At 37.0% G+C, this 21,379-nt stretch overlaps 1 protein-coding gene across 4 annotated transcripts in view; it reads left to right on the top strand.

Annotated features, from left to right (window-relative positions):
• Positions 1-21,379, top strand: part of Opa1 (Opa1 mitochondrial dynamin like GTPase) — a 648,761-nt gene that overhangs the window by 519,806 nt on the left and 107,576 nt on the right. For all 4 annotated transcript variants that reach the window (XM_090383387.1, XM_090383386.1, XM_090383389.1 and 1 more), the window contains one exon: positions 12,142-12,281. In XM_090383387.1, coding sequence (XP_090239513.1) covers positions 12,142-12,281 — 140 coding nt within the window. The remainder of the gene's footprint in view (positions 1-12,141; positions 12,282-21,379) is intronic.

The raw sequence follows: 21,379 nt of genomic DNA, 5'->3' as shown, positions 1-21,379 counted from the left end.
AGACAATCCTCCACAGTGACCTCACTGTAGTTACCAAACGACCTGCCAATCAGTTTCTGTATCACATGCATACGAACCACTACCCCTTCAAATCATGGGAGACCAAACAAACATAATTGAGCTCTTTACCTTCCTTAGGTTAACATCAATAACAACTGGTAATAGCAAAACCTGAACAGAAACAGCTTTTGTACCATAAAACCACAAACAACAACAAAAAACAACTATTAGTAGTGATCATAATATATTGATGTGGGATACTTAAAGAGAGAACTCTAACAAGATAAAAGGGAAGAAATTTTGCTTCTACAAAGGTGACTATAGTCGTTTAGAGAACTTTTAGATTCCTTTCAGTGGGACCAACTGATAAGTTGTTCCCAATGAAAGGAATCTAAAATTACCCCAAATTCTAAATGAGGTTAGTATCATATCAGTTAGAGATGTAATCATAGAATCTGCTAAGCTTTTTGTATCAATTAATAGATCGATTTCAAGGTTTGGACTTAAATAGATGTCAGATGAACTGTTGAGACTAGAGGCAGAGAAGAAAAATGCACATGGGATGATTATAAGTTAGCAGGGGACATGGAATCCAGCAGTAAGTATATTCTGCAATGATGAGGAATGCCTTAGCTCAGAATGCAAAAAAATTCTTTTCTTATATTAATGCTAGAAGGAAAGGAATGAACATATACTCACTTGATATGAATGGCATAACTTATTGATGATCCCATTGAGGTTGCTGAAAGCTGAAATATTTTGCATGTACATTCACACGTCACCATGATTATGAGAAGAACATCCTTGGATTTGGAGGTGACTCCTGTAGATTGGATATGTGTAAGTGGGTCTCTTTTTCATAAATGGGTGATCAAAGGGTGACGGGAACAATTATCGACCTGTAAGCTTGACTTCACCTCCAGGAAAAATAACTGGTTAAAGAAGTAATGTAGGATCATCTAGATTAAAATGTAGTTACAAAGGGTACTAGGAAAGTTTTGCAATACAGCTTTGTTTATTTAATTTTTTCAAAGTAATTTCCTCTACATTCAATACACCTCTCCATCCTCCGAAACCAATCTTTAAACCAGTTCTGCCAAGTTTCACTAGGGAGTAAAGCACACTCATTGTCCCAAGCCCGTAGAAGGTCCTCATCACTGGAAAACCACCTCCCTTTTAGCTTCATTTTCACATGCGGGAACAGTGCAAAGTCGCAGGGAGCAAGGTCTGGACTGTAGGGAGGGTGCTCGAGAAGTTTCAGTCCTGTCGTGGTCAAATATTCGGTGCAGGCTTTGGCGCGGTGAGCTGCAGCATTATCGTGATGGAGGTACCAGGTGTCCATTCTTGACTTTGGCCGCAGGTTCTTCATAGATCCAATGATGTGACTGTCTTCTGCGTGTCCAAAACGACACGTTCCACAATTCCACTCGATTTGAAAAATACAGCTATCATTTTCTTCTTTACAGATCGGGATTTTCTGACAATTACGGGTGTGTCGTCATCATCAAAGACCCAAACTTTGTTTTGAGTCTTGGTCGGCAGATCGTAATAGTACAGCCAAGTCTCGTCACCTGTCACGATGTTGTTCACATACCGAGATTGTCCCTTATCAAACTTTTTTAACATCTCCCGGCACCAAGTCACACGTCGTGTCATCTGCTCTTCAGTCAGTTGATGCGGCACCCAGAGAGAACAAAGTTTCTTCACGTGCAAATGATCTTGCAGAATCGAACGAATTGCTGGTGCATTTAGGCCCAAAGTATCCTCTATCTGTTGGTAGGTCACTCGCCTGTTTTCGTCAAGCATTTTCCTCACAGCAGTAACGTTTTCCTCCGTAACTGATGTTCGTGGCCTTCCCAGCCTCTCAGAATCCTCCAGAGTGAAATTTCCCCTTTGGAATTCTCTATACCACCTGAATATCGTTGTACGATGTGGACAATCATCATCTAGTGCAAGAGTTATTTCTTCTAAGCACTGGTCTATGGTTAAACCACGCACGAAATTATACCGCAAAACTGTCCTTATCTCATTTCGTGACCACGGTGCCATCGCAAGCACTTTACACTCTCACTACTAATGAATAACTGAGCCCATCGACTTAGCGCGGCACCTACTATGCACGTATGAACATGTCTCAATATGCAGCAACAAGCAGCTTCCTGTGATTCATTGTTGCGTCATATTGCAAAACTTTCCTAGTACCCTTTGTATATTATGTGTTAGTTGTAGCATGGATTTGTTATGGGGCACTCTTTTCTTAACAATCTGATTAGATACTATGATGCAGTAACTGGATGAAAGTAATAATTTTGACATCATATACTTAGATTTTAGAAAAGCTTTTGATGCTATTCCACAAAAAAGATTGCTGTACAACTTGGAGCAATGTAGTGTTAAGGGCAAGTTACTTCTATGAATAAAGGGTTGGTTGAGTGGGAGAACACAGAGTTGTTATAAATGGGCACTACTCCTTTTGGACTAATAACATTAGTTGAGTCTCTCAAGATTCATTGCTGGGCCCTTACTGTTTACCTTATTTATTGATGATTACTGATGAATGCATATGAAGCTTAATGTCTAAATTTGCAGATGATAAAATGATTTTTAAAAGAGAAATAGCAATTGATGTCGGCCCGGTGCCAAGCGATTGTGACCGAGCGATTTCTCTATGCTTTCACTACGATTTTCTAAAAGGTGAAGTCTAGTTCTCTTCTACATTCCTCTCCTTAAGAAATCCTTTTATTTAATAGCAGCTCTTATATCAAAAAGTACTGGTAGAGAGCAAGGAAGGACAAGTAACCTTTCTTTATTTTTCATATTTTGTAGACAAACTCCTAATAATTTCACTTTGTCACACCAGGCACTGCTCCTGCCTCCCCATGATCAGGCCGGTAACCTTGGCAAAAAGGTTCATCTGCCAAGGACTAAAAGGAGCCAACTTGGAACACAATATGTTTACATCTTTACAGCGGACAAGCTGCCGACCAGAGACAGAAAATGGCCATATTCGTCACAACCAAAGAGGTTGAAAACCAATCCCACGGCGACAGACTTAACTGCATTTTTAATATTGCACTCACTATCAGAACAGCCTCTCAGTAAGCAATTCCCCTTTCTAATACAAAAAACACCTGGAAAGGGTCTCCCAAGACAGTTAAGAGACTGCAATCAGGGGACTTACTTTTTTGAAACTCTAAACCACAGGCATTCTGAAAAACTGATACAAATGACAAATTTTGCTGGAATTCCAGGGAAAGTAACTCCCCGTGCAACCCTAAATACCTCAAAGGGTGTAATATCTAGTTGGGACCTGATGAATGTGATGGCTGAAGAAATTAAAAAGAGCTTCAGAAACAAAATGTAATTGCTGTAAAAAGAATTATAATCAAAAGAGACAATATACTCACACTTACCAGAAATATCATTCTCACCTGTAACAGTCCAAACCTACCCTCATCAGTAAAAGCAGAATATGTACTTTGCCACACTCATCCTTTCATTCTTACTCTATTGAGATATTATAAATGTCAAAAGTATGGCCATTCTCAAATGACATGCAAAGAGAACCAAGTTTGTCTCAACTTTGAATGTGGATCCTCCGATCACATTCAAATTGATTATTCAGCAAAAGAAATGATCTGTCCCAACTGCAAAGGCAACCATACTTCCTACTCTAAGACATGTGAGAGGTGGAAAACGGAGAAAAAAAATTGTGAAATATAATCAAAGTTAGTTATCAGCATTCTTAGCATTAGCATTAGTAGAGGCATTTGATGCAAGAAAGCAAGCTTATGCAGCATCAGCCAAAAAAAAAAAAAAAAAAAAAAAAACACCCACTTCCACTTCACCCCTCTGTTCGTTCAAAATACCTGTCCAGCTGAGCCTTAAACTTATTTAGGCTATCAACCTCCACCACAAGGGATGGCAGTCTGTTCCACCAACCAACCACCCGCTGGCTAAAGGCAAATTTCCGCACGTCTATCCTACATCTGTCTTTCCTCAATTTGAATTTATGCCCTCTCAGGTGATTTTTCTGAGCTAGAGGAAGAATCCCATCAGCATTGAGCATGCTTAAACCATTCAAGGCTTTATACACCTCTATCAGATCACCTTGCTGGTGCCTAGTCTCCAGACACTGTAATTTGCAAAACTTAAGCCTTTCTTCGTAAGAGCACCCCTCAAGAAAATTAATTGTACCCACTCTACCTAACCTACCTAAGCCAATATTGCAAAAAAATATCAAACAATAGCCATTCAAACTGATGTTACTGTTCCATCCAATATATCAATCTCTGACTGGGCTCGGGCTATCCTCTGTCAGCAACATTTCAATCCCCTTAAGCACTCAGACCAAGCAAGAAATACGCCTCTTACGATACCAGCGAAATCTCCTCCTCCGCCAGTGATTGCTACTACTTCAAATAATCCTAGTTAGATGTCAAAAAGATTATTCAGAACACATGGATGGATGCAAAGTACTCATCCAAACAGGATCCGATTCTGGAAATGTTTGCAGAAGAAGAAGAAGAGATGGACACCAGTTGTCCTGCCTTTCTAAAAAGAGACAAATCGAAGCCTGAATGCCATAAGACATCCATGTCAGGTACAACTTCTAAATTCAAGTAATTCCTTTTTTTTTTTTTGTGCAGTGGAATTGCAGAGGCTTTCGTGGCAACATTGATGACATTCAGTAATTAACCGCTATTCTCCAGTTGATTTCTGCCTGCAAGAAACCAATTTAACTCCTCAAATTTCCGTTTCCATAAACAACTACTTAATCTATAGATAAGAGCAGAATAATCCGATTCTGCTCGTATAGGTATAGCTATTTTTATTAACTCAGATTCTGGCTAGGTAAATCGCTCTCCAAACACCCAAATCGAAGCCATCACTGTACATCTGGTTACTCAGATTATTCTAACACTAGTCTCAGTCTATCTCCCAACAAATCATACCTACTCTTATAATGATCTTGAAGAACTTTTAATACAGCTACCCTCCCCTATCTGCCTGCTAGGGGATTTCAATGGCCACCACCCTTTATAGGGATCGTCTAAATTAGACAGACGGCAGACTGATTAAAATTTTACTGGAAAAAAAAACCCCCACTTTTCTTGATAGTGGCTCGCACACCCATATACAGTTACCTACTGGACAGACTTCTGCAATTGACCTATCAATTTGCTCCCCAATACTGTTTTCAGTCATGCATTGGTCTGCTCTCGATGATCACATGGGCAGCAACCATTTTCCAATTGTTTGTAATCTGATGAGTACACAATCACCATTGGACGAACAATGCAGGAAATAGAAATTCTCTAAAGCTAAACGGGACAAATTTCAGTCAGCAATCACTCTGGACAAAAAAATTATACAGCTACAGCCCATAGATGAAGTTATCGATTATATCAAATTCCCAGACCCGACACCACTTCAACTATTGGTGGAATGACGAATGCACAAAAGTGAAGAAAGAAAAAAAAAATAATGGGTGGAATTTCTTTCATCAAACTGCAACTATAGTTAATCTTATTAACTACAAGAGGCTAAGGGAAAAAGTGCATCTCATTCAAAGACAAGCCAATAAAGATTCTTGGACTTGGTTTGCGTCAACTATCAATAGAAACACTAACCCAAGATTAATATGGAAGAAAATTAAGAAGTTTCCAACTGTTCCTTCTCTAATTCTTTCCTGCAATGGGCTAGAACTCTCTGCTCCTCTAGATATAGCAAAAGCCTTGGGCAAAACCTTTCCTCAAGTCTCAGCTGCTTCCACATACACTCTGGAATTTCAGAAAACTATCAGAACAGAGACCCATCAACTTTCGAACTCCACTGTTACATCCATATAACCAGCCTCGCCAATACCATGAACTTTTGCAAGCCATCAGAACGTGCAACAGTGCCACTGGGCCAGATGGGATATGTTATGTTACAGCACCTTGATGAGAAAAACTTACAACTGCTACTAGTCTTCTTTAATCGAATATTTCTGGAAAATGTTTATCCAGCTTCTTGACACCGTGCTACAATTCTGGCATTTTTGAAACCTGGAAAAGATCCCACCAGTCCTAATAGTTAGACCAATATCTCTATCAAGTTGCCTTGCTAAAATTCTTGAAAAAATGATCGACAGTCGACTCACTTGGATCATTGAAAGCGAACACCTACTAAGTAATGGTCAGCATGGCTTTCGCCAAAACAAGCCCTCCTTTGATCTGATGATCAAGGCTGAATCTGAAATTCACAATGCCTTTGTGAAAATTGAACACCTAGTTATGGTCTCCATAGATATAGAGAAGGCATTTGATACTACCTGGCATTATGGCATTCTCCATGACCTCCATAACCATAGTCTATGAGGCAACCTGCCTATATTTATTAGGAACTTCCTCAAGAGCCGCTCTTTCCAGGTCTGATATCAAAATTCCCTTTCTGCTACATTCTCTCAGGAAGAAGGAGTACCACAAGGGTCAGCATTGAGTGCAACCCTGTTTGCCCTTAGAATTGATTCCATTACAAAAGAAATCCCAAATACTGTAGAGGCATACCTTTACGCTGACAATCTCTCTATTTCTTGCCATTCTCATAACATGAGATCTATCAAAGGGCACACTACAATTGCCCTTTGATAGATCTCATGTTCTGAGAATGGCAAGAAATAAAGTACAAAAGTGGGCTGAGCTCAATGGATATAGTCTTTCCCAACGGAAAACAGTTGCAATCCACTTTTGCAGTCAACACAAATTGCATAGAGATCCTGAACTTCAGATATCAAATTTCACCATTCCCACTGCCAGCAATATCAGGACTAATCCTGGACAGTAAGATCAACATGCTAAGAGCTTTATCTGCCCTGTCTTGGGGAGCAGATCTTATGACTTTGCTGCTTTTATATAGAGCACTGATTAGATCCCATTTGGATTATGGTGCTCCAGTCTATGATTCTGCTCAAAGGAGTGAACTACACTGGCTGGATCCTATTCAACATAATGCATTGCGGATTGCACTTGGTGCAAATAGGACATCTCCAACTCATAGTCTATACATTGAAGCTCATGAGCCCCCTTTGTACCTCCACAGAAAAATGCTATTACTTAAATGTGCAGCCAAAATACAGATTTGCTCTTCGCATCCTATTGAGCCATACCTTTTTAATCAACCACTACTCCATCTCTATAGAAATAAACCAAGTAAAATATGACCAGCAGGCCTACTGCTCCTTGAAATATCACAGAATTGGAATGTTCCTGTCCACAACAGGCAATAGATAAAGAATTACTCTCATCCACCATAGACCCCCCCTTTCCTCAGCTACCTGTGATACTTATTTTCTCCAGTGGAGAAAGAATCATCTACCGACACTGAATGTGCAACAACTCCATGCTAGCCATATTCAAAACTGTGCTGACTTCCTGCTGATATATACGGATGGTTCCAAATCTCATTTTACTGTTGGAGCAGCAGCAGTGTTTCCCTCTGCTATCATATCAACTTCTCTTCCACCTTAGTACAGCAACTTTTCAGTGGAACTACATGCAATTAAAGTAGCTCTAGAAAATTTGACTCTTCATCCATCTGCAAAATATATGGTTTACACTGACTCTCTCTCAGCTCAATTAGAATAATTCAGAATCCCTCTTATAAGAATCACCATATTTTAATTAATATCATGAGTGTGTTCTTTCAAATTGAAGATCTTCGACAACTAGTGAAGTTTTGCTTGATTCCAGCAACTTCAGGCATAAAATAAAATAAAATGAAATGAACTGGCTGATATACTGCAAGAAATCCGCCAACCATAGACCTAACCTCTCTCACTATTCCAGCACCTGATTATAATGTCTTAATTCAAGCAGCATTCCTTGCACAGTGGACAGAGCTATAGCCTAACCAAACGAATAACATCTTTTCCAGTTGAAACAAAACCCAAATTTCTGGCCCTCGAGCAATTAGACCAGTGGTTTTCAATGTTTTTTTAATAACGGCACCCCTAAGTAATTTATTTTATTATGTGGCACCCCTACTCAATTTTCTCTCTCTCTCTCTCTCTCTCTCTCTCTATATATATATATATATATATATATATTAGAATAAGGATTAAAATAAAAATAAAATAATGCCAGCAGTATGGCAAGACCAGAGCGAAAAAGGAAATTAAACCTAAATTAATTCAAATCAAACAGGGAGGGAAGAGAGGGGTAACAAGAGTAAAAATATTGCAGCAGAAACTCTAAATTAATTTAGAAAATCTAAATGTACGAATAATAATTCTTTGAAATTTAAAAGCCAAATAAATAGAAATTTAACGGTGCCCCCTCTGACAGGCACCAGGTCCAAATTTATGTGAAATATACCCAAACAGAGATATAAACCACTACAATAGAACAAAAGTAAGCAAAATAAAAAATAAAAAATTTTATAGTTCATCCATAGTTCATTTTTCGTTTATATAAACGGGTTAAGATTACTTTTGTCAGTAGTGTGGCTTTGCACTGGAGTGCTTGTGCCTGTTCTATTTTTGATTTTCGCTGCATCAGGACCACCGCTGTTCAATTCCCTGCATTGGCGGTTCGATCTGAGGATTGGTGTGGTGGACTGATCTTTGGATTGATTTTCCTTTGCGGCGATTTGTCTAGGGTTTGAAATGCAGCGATTTCCTGACCATTATTGGCCTTGTGGTCCTCTGTCGAGATGGGGCATAATGGTCAGTCTATTTTTTATTTTGCTTACTTTTGTTCTATTGTAGTGGTTTATATCTCTGTTTGGTGATATTTCACATAAATTTGGACCTAGTGCCCATCAGAGGGGCACTGTTAAATTTCTATTTAATTGGCTTTTAAATTTCAAAGAATTATTATTCGTACATTTAGATTTTCTAAATTAATTTAGAGTTTCTGTTGCAATATTTTTACTCTTGTTACCCCTCTCTTCCCTCCCTGTTTGATTTGAATTAATTTAGGTTTAATTTCCTTTTTCGCTCTGGTCTTGCCATACTGCTGGCATTATTTTATTTTTATTTTAATACTTATTCTAATTTATATAGTTATATTTCAAGCATCATGTAGAGGAATATGCTTTTTGCTGCCTCTGATGTATGCTATTTTATGATATATTCCGTTTCCAACTATTTCAACATTATTTAAATATTTGTATGATTATATGTATATATAATATTAAAAAATATATATGTTATATAATATTTATATTACAATAATATAATTATAAAAATTATATTACAATAATATAATTATACAAATTATATATACTGATATAATAATTTTATTCTTTATATAGAGGTACTAAGTAAACATCAATTATAGATCACTACAAAATTAAAAAGATACCGTATACCTTTTTATAATGAAATAAACATATAAATTAAAAAATAATAAGTTTAAGTAACTTAAACCCAAATTACATGGCATCCCTGGAATGTTGTTGTTGCGGCACCCCGGTTGAAAACCACTGAATTAGTCAGCGCATCGGGAAGAAGTTGTACTTGCACGGATAAGAATAGGATGTACCCATCTGACTCACCTCCATCTACTCATGGTCAATGATCCTCCTCAGTGTCCACACTGCTCAGAACATCTAACAGTTAAACATATTTTGATTGACTGTTCAAACTGTCAACAACATCAAACTTCAATTCTTCAAAATCTGGCTTAGCTTCAAGAACCATTGAAACGACATCATATTATTGGAGAGGAGGCAAATATTAATGAACTTTTCTGCTTTTTGAAACAAATTGGAGTGTATAATCTTTTATTAATAGGTTTCTGAACTGAAATGAAATTGAGCTGGCTTCATTCTTAATTATTTTCTGATATTCCTATGAATACGCGCACTATAGCCATAGCAGCTAATGTGCCAATAAACAACACCACCCACCTACACACACACACACACACACACACACACACACACACACACACACAATTGATGTTTGGCATTGGTAAATACAATGCATACTGCATATGGGCAGCAGTAATCCTAAAATAACATACGAATGAAGAGGTAGTACACTGGTGGTGGTGGTGAATAACAAAAGAGATGTGGGGATAATTATACATTCCTACATAAAATTCTCTGATCAGTGTAAATAGGCTACTGAAACAGCTTATGAAGCTCTGTTCTTATGAAGTTCCTGTATATCTGTCAGTGATATACAGGAACCGTGTCAGCAGGAACAATGAGGTGATTATCCCATTGTATAAAGCAATAGTTAGGCCACATATTGTACTGTACAGCATGGAAGCCATGTTTTAAAAAAGATGTGGATCTCTTTGGATCTGTGTAGAGAAAAGATAAGTCAATAACACAATGGTGTACTGTTTCCACACAAAAAACCTTTAGTTTTTGCAAATTGCAGAGCTTGGAAACCAGGTAATTGCAAGGAGACTTAATTGAAATTGACTCAATGCTGAAAAAAAGGTGAGAGTTAGGATTGAACTTGAAAGTGTCTGCAATTTTGCCCAGACACAATAGGAGGGAGTATATTATGAGAGCCTTGTCGATCAATTCGGTATTGGAGAGATTGTGCAAGGCTCAAGGGTAGAATTTTTCTCAGCCTGGTCTGTGCTTGCTAACAGGAGAGACTGTTCTACAGGGATGGGATACACTTAAATAGAAAGGGTGCAAGAATATTTGCTGATGCCATCGAGGCAGAGTTAGATGGGTTGGAAAACTGCTAGCTTGGGGGGATACACGGACTTATAGATTAACAGTAGCCGCTGGCAGAGGTAAAAGTGATTCTTGCACTACTTCTATTGAAATGCAATTGAGCAGCAGTCTGAAAAGCAAAGCAGTCGGGATTTCCAGGACTGCTGGGAGTCATAGTGGAACAAGTAAATACATGGGCTGTGTTACAGTAACTAATAGTAGAAACAGGTGCATGTATACTTGCATGTACACCAATGCTAGGAGTATAGTTAATAAATTCAATGAGCTTGAAGTGCTAGTCATGACATCAACAATACCTGCCTTTGATGTCTTGAAGTGCTAGTCAAGACATCAAAGGCAGGTATTGTTGGGATATTAGAGACATGGTGTCACACACAGACATAAGCAGTGCAGAATTGGAATTTGGGGAGTACAAAGTGTACAGAAAGGATAGACAGGAAAGAAGGGGAAGAGGGGTTATGCTGTTAGTTAAGAAACACATAAAATCTAAGGAAGTGCATCCAATTGATGTTGGTGGACAATGCAATCTTGAGTCTGTTTGGTGTGACATAAGCACTGCGAAAGGAAAAATGGGAGTACCACATTCGGTGTAATAAGGTTATTTAAATTGTATATGTAGTTCTCTTTATAAACTTTTTTTCATTTCTCTACAATACTGGTATGTAAGTGTATCACAGTTCTAAATTTTATATAAGAACATAAATAATACTGCCCTCATATCTTGCAGGTGAAAATATATATCCATTATAAATGGTTTGTTTAGGCTGTCCTGCCATAACTTATTCATTTATAGCAAATATGGTAGGGGAGAGTAGTACTTCTTCCTTATGCCCTTGTATAAAAGTCTGGAATCATGATTCACCATTCAACAGTATCATAAGGCAAGGCAATTGTAGCTCCCAACCTATTCATGTACTTTGTGGGGGGGGGGATTTCATACTTCACCTTGTCATTCTATATAATGCCAGTATTCTACACTGTTCTGGTAACCTATATAATAAGCTGCCACCACAGAGAAATCCCAGCCTACCCTCTAATAATCTGGTTGATTTTTAGAGGGTAGGATGGGATTACTGGGCTTCTCTAATTGACCAGTCAGGGGTCAGTTGCTCTCTTATGATATCAAATCCCTTTTCTTATTTTCCTGAACCTCCTGATCACTGAGATGAGTGGTACCTGTGACTAAGGAACTGGCAGAGGTTCCAGAACATAATGGCGGTATTATATATAAGATCATCATTAGATGATCTTATATATAATACCACTGAGTTATTATTTTCATTGTTTACCTCTAAATATAATTACATTTTCAATGGAGGTGAAATTGGATTTAAAATAAGCATTTTGATCTTTATTAATTTGCATTTACTATGATCATTTCCTAGTTAAAACACAATTTGAATTGATCTTTCCACATATGTTTATTTATGTATTAATTTTTTTTTTCATTTTTAGCTGAGAATAATCTTAAAGACCTGCTTGGTCCAGTATACTGGGAAAGCTGGGTTTACTGGAAGCATCAAAGTAATGAACAAAAATTGAGATGTGCTATTAAATCGGAACTGGAAAAACTCCTTAATTCTGACTATTTCTTGGTAAGGAAAATGTACTGTTTGAAAATAATCTTTCAAATCATATATAGGAAAATATATATTTTTTTTTCATATTAGATAAACTGAAGAGGTATGGAATAAACTAAAATCATTACTGTTCCTCAGGCAGTAAAATAAAGCTTTTTCTAATTTGAAAATGGTATGCATTTCTGTATTCATTTTCAACTTCTGGAACTTTGCCTATACCCATCAGTGCATGGGAATATGCTTACATTACCGATTACACCATTATGCAGAGTTGTCCAAAATTACTAATATTGTTTCATACAATAACTACCAAAATTTTGAATCTGATGTTTCCTAAAACTCAGGAAACACTGTCTGGACTGCTGGTTCATCTGATGGGATACATTCTGTTCTCTCATCAGATGAAGGTTGATCCTATTAGCAGACTTATATGGTGTAGTTATATATCACCTCAACAAAAATAATATTCTCCTCTTTCCCCCTACCCCCAGATTTATGCCAGCTTAAAAGCAGGTTATTAGCGAGCTGTGATTCCCTGTATGTGTTTCTTTGGGAGAGGAGAATTTAAATTTGCTTTTCACTTGTAACATTTTACTTGTCACAGGATGCTAGTCCTGCTTACAGGGTACTGTAACCCCAATTGTAACATACTGCATTTTCTCATACTTGTTTAGTCACAGGTCGCATTGCTCCTACTTCCATGTGGCAAGGCTGGAAATCTGTGGGGTAGAGACAACCCCAGGGCTAAAGGAACTACTGTGGACAAGAACAATTTCCACCTTTGTAGAATTCATTCAAGGACTTAATCATTTCACATGTACCAAACTTCAAAAAGCTTCAAACAGAAACACACAGCCATGATGCACCAACTTTCTGATGATATACAGGCATATCCCCCTTTAAGACGATCTGCTTTATGATGATCCATATTTACGACACTTTTTAATTATACCCTGTGCTCCATTCCTGAGACACCAGATCCCCAGTATCAACATGGCACCAATGAGAACTCAACCAACACGCACTCCATGCAGCAGACTCAGTTTGTATTTGGCATCGTTGCGTGCTGTTTATTTGTGTTTCAGTGTTGATTACAACTTTTATGTATTATAATACTGTATATATATATATATATATATATATATATATATATATGTAGTATATATATATATATATTTTTATATATATATTTTTTTATATATATATATATATATATATATATATATATATATACTTACATAAAATAATAAGTATACTGTACATTAATAATGGTAGATAATATTAAAAGTAAAAAGGAGAAGAGCCAAGCTGTCAGTCCCTCACATTAGATACCAAGAGTAAAATTATTAAATTGAATGATGATAGTGTATCACACATTGAGATAGGTCATAGGCTAAGCTTACCTCACACTACAGTTATTACTGTTCTTAAAAACAAAGAGAAAATTCTAAGTGTAGTAAGAAGTGCTACACCAGTCAGTACAACAATAATTCATAAATGTGACAATATTATTGCCGATATGGAAAAACGTTTAATAGTGTGGATAGATAAAACTAGCCAGTGTGCTCCCTTAAGCCAAGCAAACTTCCAGAATAAGGCCCTGAGTCTCTTTTCTGACATGAAATTAATCATTTCACATTGATTTCTCATTAATTCAGCTAAGGATGCTGAATTTTCTGCCGGTAGAGGCTGGTTTGATAGATTTAAGCATAGGAACAACCTCCCTAACATTAAAGTTCAAGGTGAAGCAGCCAGTGCAGATACAGAAGCTGCAGCTATTTTTTCCTGATGAGCTAGCCAAGATCATTGATGAGGGAGATTATTCTGAAATGCAGATTTTTAATGTTGATGAAACTGGCCTCAACTGGAAAAAAAATGCTTTTGAGAACATTTATAGCAAAAGAAGATAAGTCAATGCCAGGATTTAAAGTAGCAGATGATAGGCTAAACCTTTTGTTAGGTTATAATGCTGCAGGTGATTTTAAATTGGAGCCTATGCTAATTTATCATTCAAAAAACCCAAGAGCTTTAAAGAATTATGCAAAATCCAGTTTTCCTATTTACTGGAAAGCAAATTCAAAAGTATGAATTACTGCATCACTTTTTTGAAGAGTGGTTTTCAAATTACTTTGTGCCTGCAGTTAAGGAATACTGTACAGAAAAGAAAATTCCCTTCAAAATTTTACTTATTTTGGCTAACACACCTGCTCACCTGAAATCATTAGATGACCTTTACCCAAATGTTCAAATAATTTTTCTCCCTGCAAATACTACTTCATTGCTTTAACCAATGGGCCAAAGTATTTTCTAATGCTTTAGTTACAATAAACAGTGAACCTGAAATAATGCCTAGAGCAAATGTAGTAAAAGAATTCTGGAAAGGCTTCATGATCTTGGTGGCATCAAGTCTATTAAGGATTCATAGAATGAAGTGAAATAGTCAACACTTAAAGGTGTTTGGAGGAAGTTGTGCCCCCAGTTTACTACTGATGATGTTGAAGGATTTGAAAATCATTTTGAAGAAGCTACTACAAATATTATAGATATTGCAAGGTAGTTAGAGCTAGAAGTGTAGCTTGAAGAAGTTACTGAACTGCTTGGGTCACATTCACACCCCTTAAGTAATGAAGAACTTGAAGGAGGAATGAAGAGGATTGGATTCTCATCCTGAGGTTGTAATAAATCCCATTCCTAAAGAACTAACTTGCAAGAAACTTTCAAAAGCATTCAGGCTTTTAGAAGGAGCTGTGTCCGTTTTTGGAAAGGCAGATCCCAATTTTGAAAGAAATTAAGTTTCCTATCGTGTTAATGGTAAGTGCTATTTTTTGCAACTTTCGAGCATCACATGCATCTGCAAGTTAAAAAAGGTAGCAATCCACTTTACACTCTGTCCAGCCAACCTGTGAGAAAGTTGTCACCCTTGATACTAAAGTACCTGGAATCTGTTGCTGGATTGTTGAAAATGCCAAAACTCCTACCAGGAAGTTTTATCTCTTACATTCTTACATTCATTCTCTTACATATGCTCCAGATTCTTCCAGTTACTTCCCCCCACCACAAGCTATGATGACCCTTTTACGATCATCTTGGAGGGGGGGCATTCAGTATCATTACACATTCCAGCTGTGAAAAGTAGCTTTATAGTCTTAGATACGTTCATTTTTATTTTTAATTTAGATAGAGATTTTGTAGGTTATTACTTAATATACATAAAAATGTTGTTTTGTTCAAATCTTGCCGCCATTGTTATAGTATAGAGTGAGTGGTCGGGAATTCGAATTTTTAATTGTGGTAAATAGTTAGCTCTAGCGTAAAACTAGATAGTGTAATACTGCATTTAGGAATCTATTAGGTAGTGTAGTATTGATAATTAATTAAATTTATTAATCTTATTAATTTTCATTGTTAATAGTATTCAATATCATGCCACAGGTTAGAGCAGCAAAGCAACGGGCGCAAAGTAGCAGGAGTGCTGTGACACGGGGGGGGGGATTCTCCAACACACCACATCTTTAAAAAATGTGCAACTTGTGAAACGTTTGCAGATCTTTCTGAAACGGGACACGATCTAGTCAAGGAGGATTTCTTTGTGTGTGTGTGTGCTAGGTGCAGAGATTGTCAAGAAATTAGGCATCAGCATTCTGATGGGTGCTTATGAGAGTTTGAAGAGTTGGGTAGATACCCTCAAAGCAATTAAAGTGGGGGACCCATCAAGCTTTCATCTGCCCAACTCAATGCCAGAGCTCACTCTTGTGCATCAGGCAACGGAGCAGCAGAATGCACTGTGGTGCCTGAGGCACAGCACATTCTAAGGCAGAATCTGCTGGTCCCAGAGGAGTAAGTCATTGCCGGTGACCCTATTGTCAGGGAGACGGGTAATATATTGTGTAAAAAGGATAGGTGGAATATGACCAAGGTATGTCTGCCAGGAACGAAAGTTGATGATGTTGTAGAGCAGATATCATCTATTGAGGGCACAAAGGGTGATTTGTTGCACATGTTGGCAGTAATGACATTAAGAGTAGGATATCTGCAGATTTACTTAACAAGTGCAGGTCAATGTTGAAAAAAAAGTAGTGAATTAGAGTTAAATACGAAGGTGTCTGCAATTCTGCCCAGACACAATAGGAGGGAGTACATAATGAGAGCATTGTCAATCAGTGCGGCCCTGGAGAGATTGCACAAGGCTCATGAGATAGAATTTTTCTCGGTGTGGTCTGTGCTTGTTAAGAGGAGAGAGTGCAAGGGTGTTTGCTGATGCTATCAAGGCAGATGGGTCGGAACACTTCTAGTTTGGGGGTGGATGGATTCACAGACTAAAGGATTAACAGTAGCCACAGGCAGAGGTGAAAGTGATTCTTGCACTGCTTCTATTAGAATGAGCAGCGGTCTGGAGGGTGGGATGTTCTGTTGGAAATCATCATCATGAAACAAATAAATACATGGGCTGTGTAAGGGTAACTAAGAGTAGCAGGAGTGCTGTGGTAGAGAAATTTGATTATAGTAGAGAAATTTGATGAATTTGAAGTGCTCAAGACATCAAAGGCAGATATTGTTGGGATATCAGAGACATGGTCTCACACAGATCATCCCTTCCTTCTAGAGTTTAAATAAGTAAAGAAGTCTTTGTTCTTTTTCTTTGCATCCTTTGCCAAGGATTTCTTATAATCAGCCCTTGCTTGCCTAACCTGCTTTGTGACTTGATTACAGACTAGCTTGTATCTGCCATAGGCATCTGTGTAAACTGCTAATTTATATGCATCCTACGCATTTTTCTTCTCTGCCACCAGACTCATTAGTTCATCTGACATCCATTTAAGCCTAAATCTTGAACAGTATTTCTTAGTTGGTATGAAAAGCCTAGTATCTTCCAAGATTAATTCCCTGAACGCATCCCATTTAGAATTCACTGTTTTTAATATCATCAGTTGATCCCACTATATAGCATTCAACAATTGCCTAAGACCACTGTAGTCACCTTTAGGGAAACAAAAACCCTTCCCTTTATCCTTGATGGTAGTTACATCTTTAAGTAAATCTCACATCAGTAGACTGTGATCGCTGTCACATAGTGGTTCCTTTATCTGCAAATTCCAAACGAATGCGTCATCACTGCTGATAATCAGATCAAGAGTATTACCCCCTCTGGTTGTCCCTTGAACATGCTGATGCTGTAGAAACCAATCCTCCAATAAATCCACAAAAGTCTTGCTAGTGTGCAAGTGACGAACCCACAAGTTCCAGTCAATATTTGGAAAGTTAAAATCCCCCATTACAAGACATTCTGATTTACTGGCCCGCTCTATTTCTCTGCACAATTGTTCGTTGTACTCATCAGAGTCAATAGGCCTATTACACACACACTCCTACCCTCCTCTTCCTCCTCCTCCTTCCCTACCCTGTCTATCCTTTCTGTACACATTATACTCCCCAAATTCCAATTCTGTACTGCTTATATCTGTGTGACACCATGTCTCTGATATCCCAACAAAATCTGCCTTTGATGCCTTGATCAGAACTTCAAATTCATAAAATTTTTTTAGTATACTTCTAGCATTTGTGTACATTTACCTGTTCTTACTCTTAGTTACCTTAAAATAGCTCGTGTTTTTATTTCTTCCATGATGACGACCTCCACCAGCTCCTGAGGTCCCGAGCAACTTGCTCTCTAGGCTGCTGCTTGTTACAATAGAAGTAGTGCAAGAATCGCTTTTGCCTCTGCCTACTGTTAATCTTTTAGTCTGTGAATTCCCCCCCCCCCAAGTTAGCAGTTTTCTGACTCACCTAACACTGCCTCAATAGCATCAGCAAATATTCTTGCACCCTTTCTATTTAAGTGTATCCCATCCCTGTAGAAGCAGTCCCTCCTGTTAGCAAGCACAGACCATGCTGAAAAAAATTCTACCCCATGAGCCTTGCACAATCTCTCCAGAGCCAAATTGATTGACAAGGCTCTCATCATATACTCCCTCCTATCCGTGTCTGGGCAGAACTGCAGATACTTCCAAATTCAACTCTAGTTTGTGACTTTTTTTTCGACAGTGACCTGTACTTGTTAAATAAATCTGCAGATCTCTTACTGTTAAGGTCATTAGTTGCAATGTATTCAACAATAACACCTTTTCTGCCCTTAAAAGGTGATATCTGCTCTACAACGTCGATCAACTTTTGCACCTGGCAGACATACCCTGGTCCTATTCCACCTATCCTTTTTGCATATTATATTCCCTGTCGGACCAGCGTATTCTGCCTTGGAGATTGCCGCTGTGTTGTTGTCTGATGCACAGGAGTGAGCTCTGGCATTGAGTTCATCAGCTAAGAGCTTGATGGGGCCCCTCTTATTAATTTCCTCAAGGGCATTCACCGTACACCTCAAACTCTCATAGGCGCCCATCAGAATGCTGAGTTGGCACCTAATTTCTCACAGTCTCTACACCAGCACACACACACAAAGACATCCTTCTTTGCTAGGTCATGTCCTTTTTTCACATTTTGCAAATTTTTTTAGACTGTGATGCATTTTAGAATCACCTCATTTGGTTCTCCCGTGAGCCACAGTACTACTGCTACTTTATGCTCACTGCTTTGCTGTGTCATGATTGCATTTAAGTATAATGTAATTGACAATGAAATTTAATAAGATTAATAAATTTTACTGATTAATTGATAATTCTATACTAAGCTAACAGATTTCTACTACAGTGCTTTGTGTTTTGCTATCTAGTTTTACATTAAACCTTATGCTATCTAGTTCGGGATATACGTTGTATCATATAACAATGGCGGCAAGTTTCGAACGGTAAATCTACAGACACTAAGTATTAACTTTCAAAATCGCTATCTAAATTTAAAATAAACCAAGGAGCTTGACTAGGACTATAAACTACTTATAAAAAATAATTTAATATAACAATTAAGTCAATAAAACAGCTAAATATAATTAAAAGCTTAGCATCCGCTGGAGCTACAAAATCTTGTCCAACACGTGGATTGGATACCCTTACCAATAAGTAATAACCTACAAAATCTCTATCTTCTAAATTCAAAATAAACTAAGTATCGTAACTAGGAATATAAAGCTACTTCTAGAAAATAAATTAATATGCCAATTTAAGAAAAACTTCTCTATTAGCTGGTGCTGTAAAAATTTCACCCGCACGGAGCTACTCTCGTTCCCACTCCAGGTGGTTTTGGTGTATTATAGCCTTCATTGTTAATGTACCAATAAAATTCAAACCAAACAAAATAATTCCTCTTGGTTTATTATGGGCAAAATAATTATTTTTTTATATTTTTATTTTTTACTACATGTGAGTAAATACCTCTTATAAATTGAACTTTAAATAAGGGAACAATAAACTTCATCTAAGTTCTGGAAGCAAAACAAAAAATAACCTAAATGTAGTGACACCTTTATGATAATTACATTACATTGTAACAACAATATTATTATCTTACTTAAATGCATGACACTAATAAAGTCAAAGTTTTTATCATTCAATAGTGAAAATAAAAGTCCATTTCTTTTCCCAGGCACAAATTCTCTTTTTAAACAGTTTGATGCAGTGCTGAAAAAAAATATCCATAACTCTATGCTAAACTCTCAAATTTTTTTATATTTTTTTATCTTTATATTTTATCTAAAAATAATAATAATGTCCCTAACTCTTTGTTAAGATCAAAGCATATTTCTTTACAGCAGTGAAAAGAGTGTTGGCTCCAATCAAAATTCATAATTAGCAAGTTACTAATTAAATTTTCAGAAGCATTAACTTAATTTAAATTATTTAGCTATGTGAACAAGTTTTATGAAGCAAATTGAAAAAAGAAAAAAAAAAAAGTTTCCAGTACTTTAAATTACCACTGAAGATAAGGAATTAGATATTTCACAGTATAAGCTCTGTCAGTTTCAGTGTGAGATTGGTACAGACACTATTATGAAAGAAGAAATAATTATGTAGCCCTTGATTGGAGAACTGACAAGTCCGCAAGGAAGCTTGAAATATAATAAATCATTCCAAGTTATGCTTCCATTTTAACATTTCATTATAGCAGTGCAGAATGTGAGAAAATATTCACCCAAATGGGGGGGGGGGAACCTGAGTTTAGACATCTCTTTCTGACAAAGATTTGAAAATGTTCATGATCAAAAAGTATAAACAGTAGTGCAGTTGAAAAAAAGCTAGGCGAGCTAATGTTTGAAAGCGTACTATAATGTATTGTAACTGTCCTAAGGCCGTATTTCAATATAAAATGTGTATGTTGTCAGTGAAATTTAATTTATTGTGCAGTGGTTTTAAAAATCTTTCTTTCTTTTTTTTTCTGTTTCTTTTTGCTTATTGTGACTGAAAAAACTAGCCTCTTTTTTTTCTGCTTGCAGTTACCTAGTGTTTCAAAAGTTAGCAGCTATATAGATATGATGACCTTAGCAGTGTGTTCTGACATGTAGTATTCATTATATACTTAAATTGCCTTTACTTTTTGATTTATATATATATATATATATATATATATATATATATATATATATATATATATATATACAGTGGAACTTCTATATTACGAATTTTTTCGCGAAACATTGCACCTTGAAACGAAATTACATGTAAAATTAACCCCATATAACGAAGTGTTGGTCTCTCTATAACGAATTTTTAAAAAAATTAGTAAAAGCATTTTTGAAGATTTTCAAGCATTTACTGCTAAACAGCTGCTCAAATATACTGGCTCCTTCCTTCCAAAATTGGCATCTGGAATTAAATAATCATCCTTTCAGTGAGCACTTGTAGCCATTGGCGCCTGTAGGAGGGTCTTTGTTTCATTTTTGTTACAGTTATTAAACCAAATGGGTTTTCTTAATTGTGGTCGTAAAGTATTTATTGTAAATTTTTATTGTAAAATTACAAATCTACCCTATTTATTGTAAACTTTATTTACAATAAATAGGGTAGATTTTTAAATTGATGTTGGCTCAGGGGAAAACGAAATTCGCTGCAGTAAACCTTTAGCATGCTGCGGCAGCAATACATAGAATGCTACCATAGTTGGTTTTTAGTAATGCCTACTGAGTGACATTCGCTTCTCCCCTCAATTGTACCACATGACCTTCCTGT

This window comes from Mastigoproctus giganteus, chromosome 10 (genome assembly GCF_048544385.1).
Source record: "Mastigoproctus giganteus isolate SK-2022 chromosome 10, ASM4854438v1, whole genome shotgun sequence".
NCBI lineage: Eukaryota > Metazoa > Arthropoda > Arachnida > Uropygi > Thelyphonidae > Mastigoproctus > Mastigoproctus giganteus.
The sequence above is the reverse complement of the archived record's forward strand: the minus strand, read 5'-3'. Positions and strand labels throughout refer to the sequence as shown.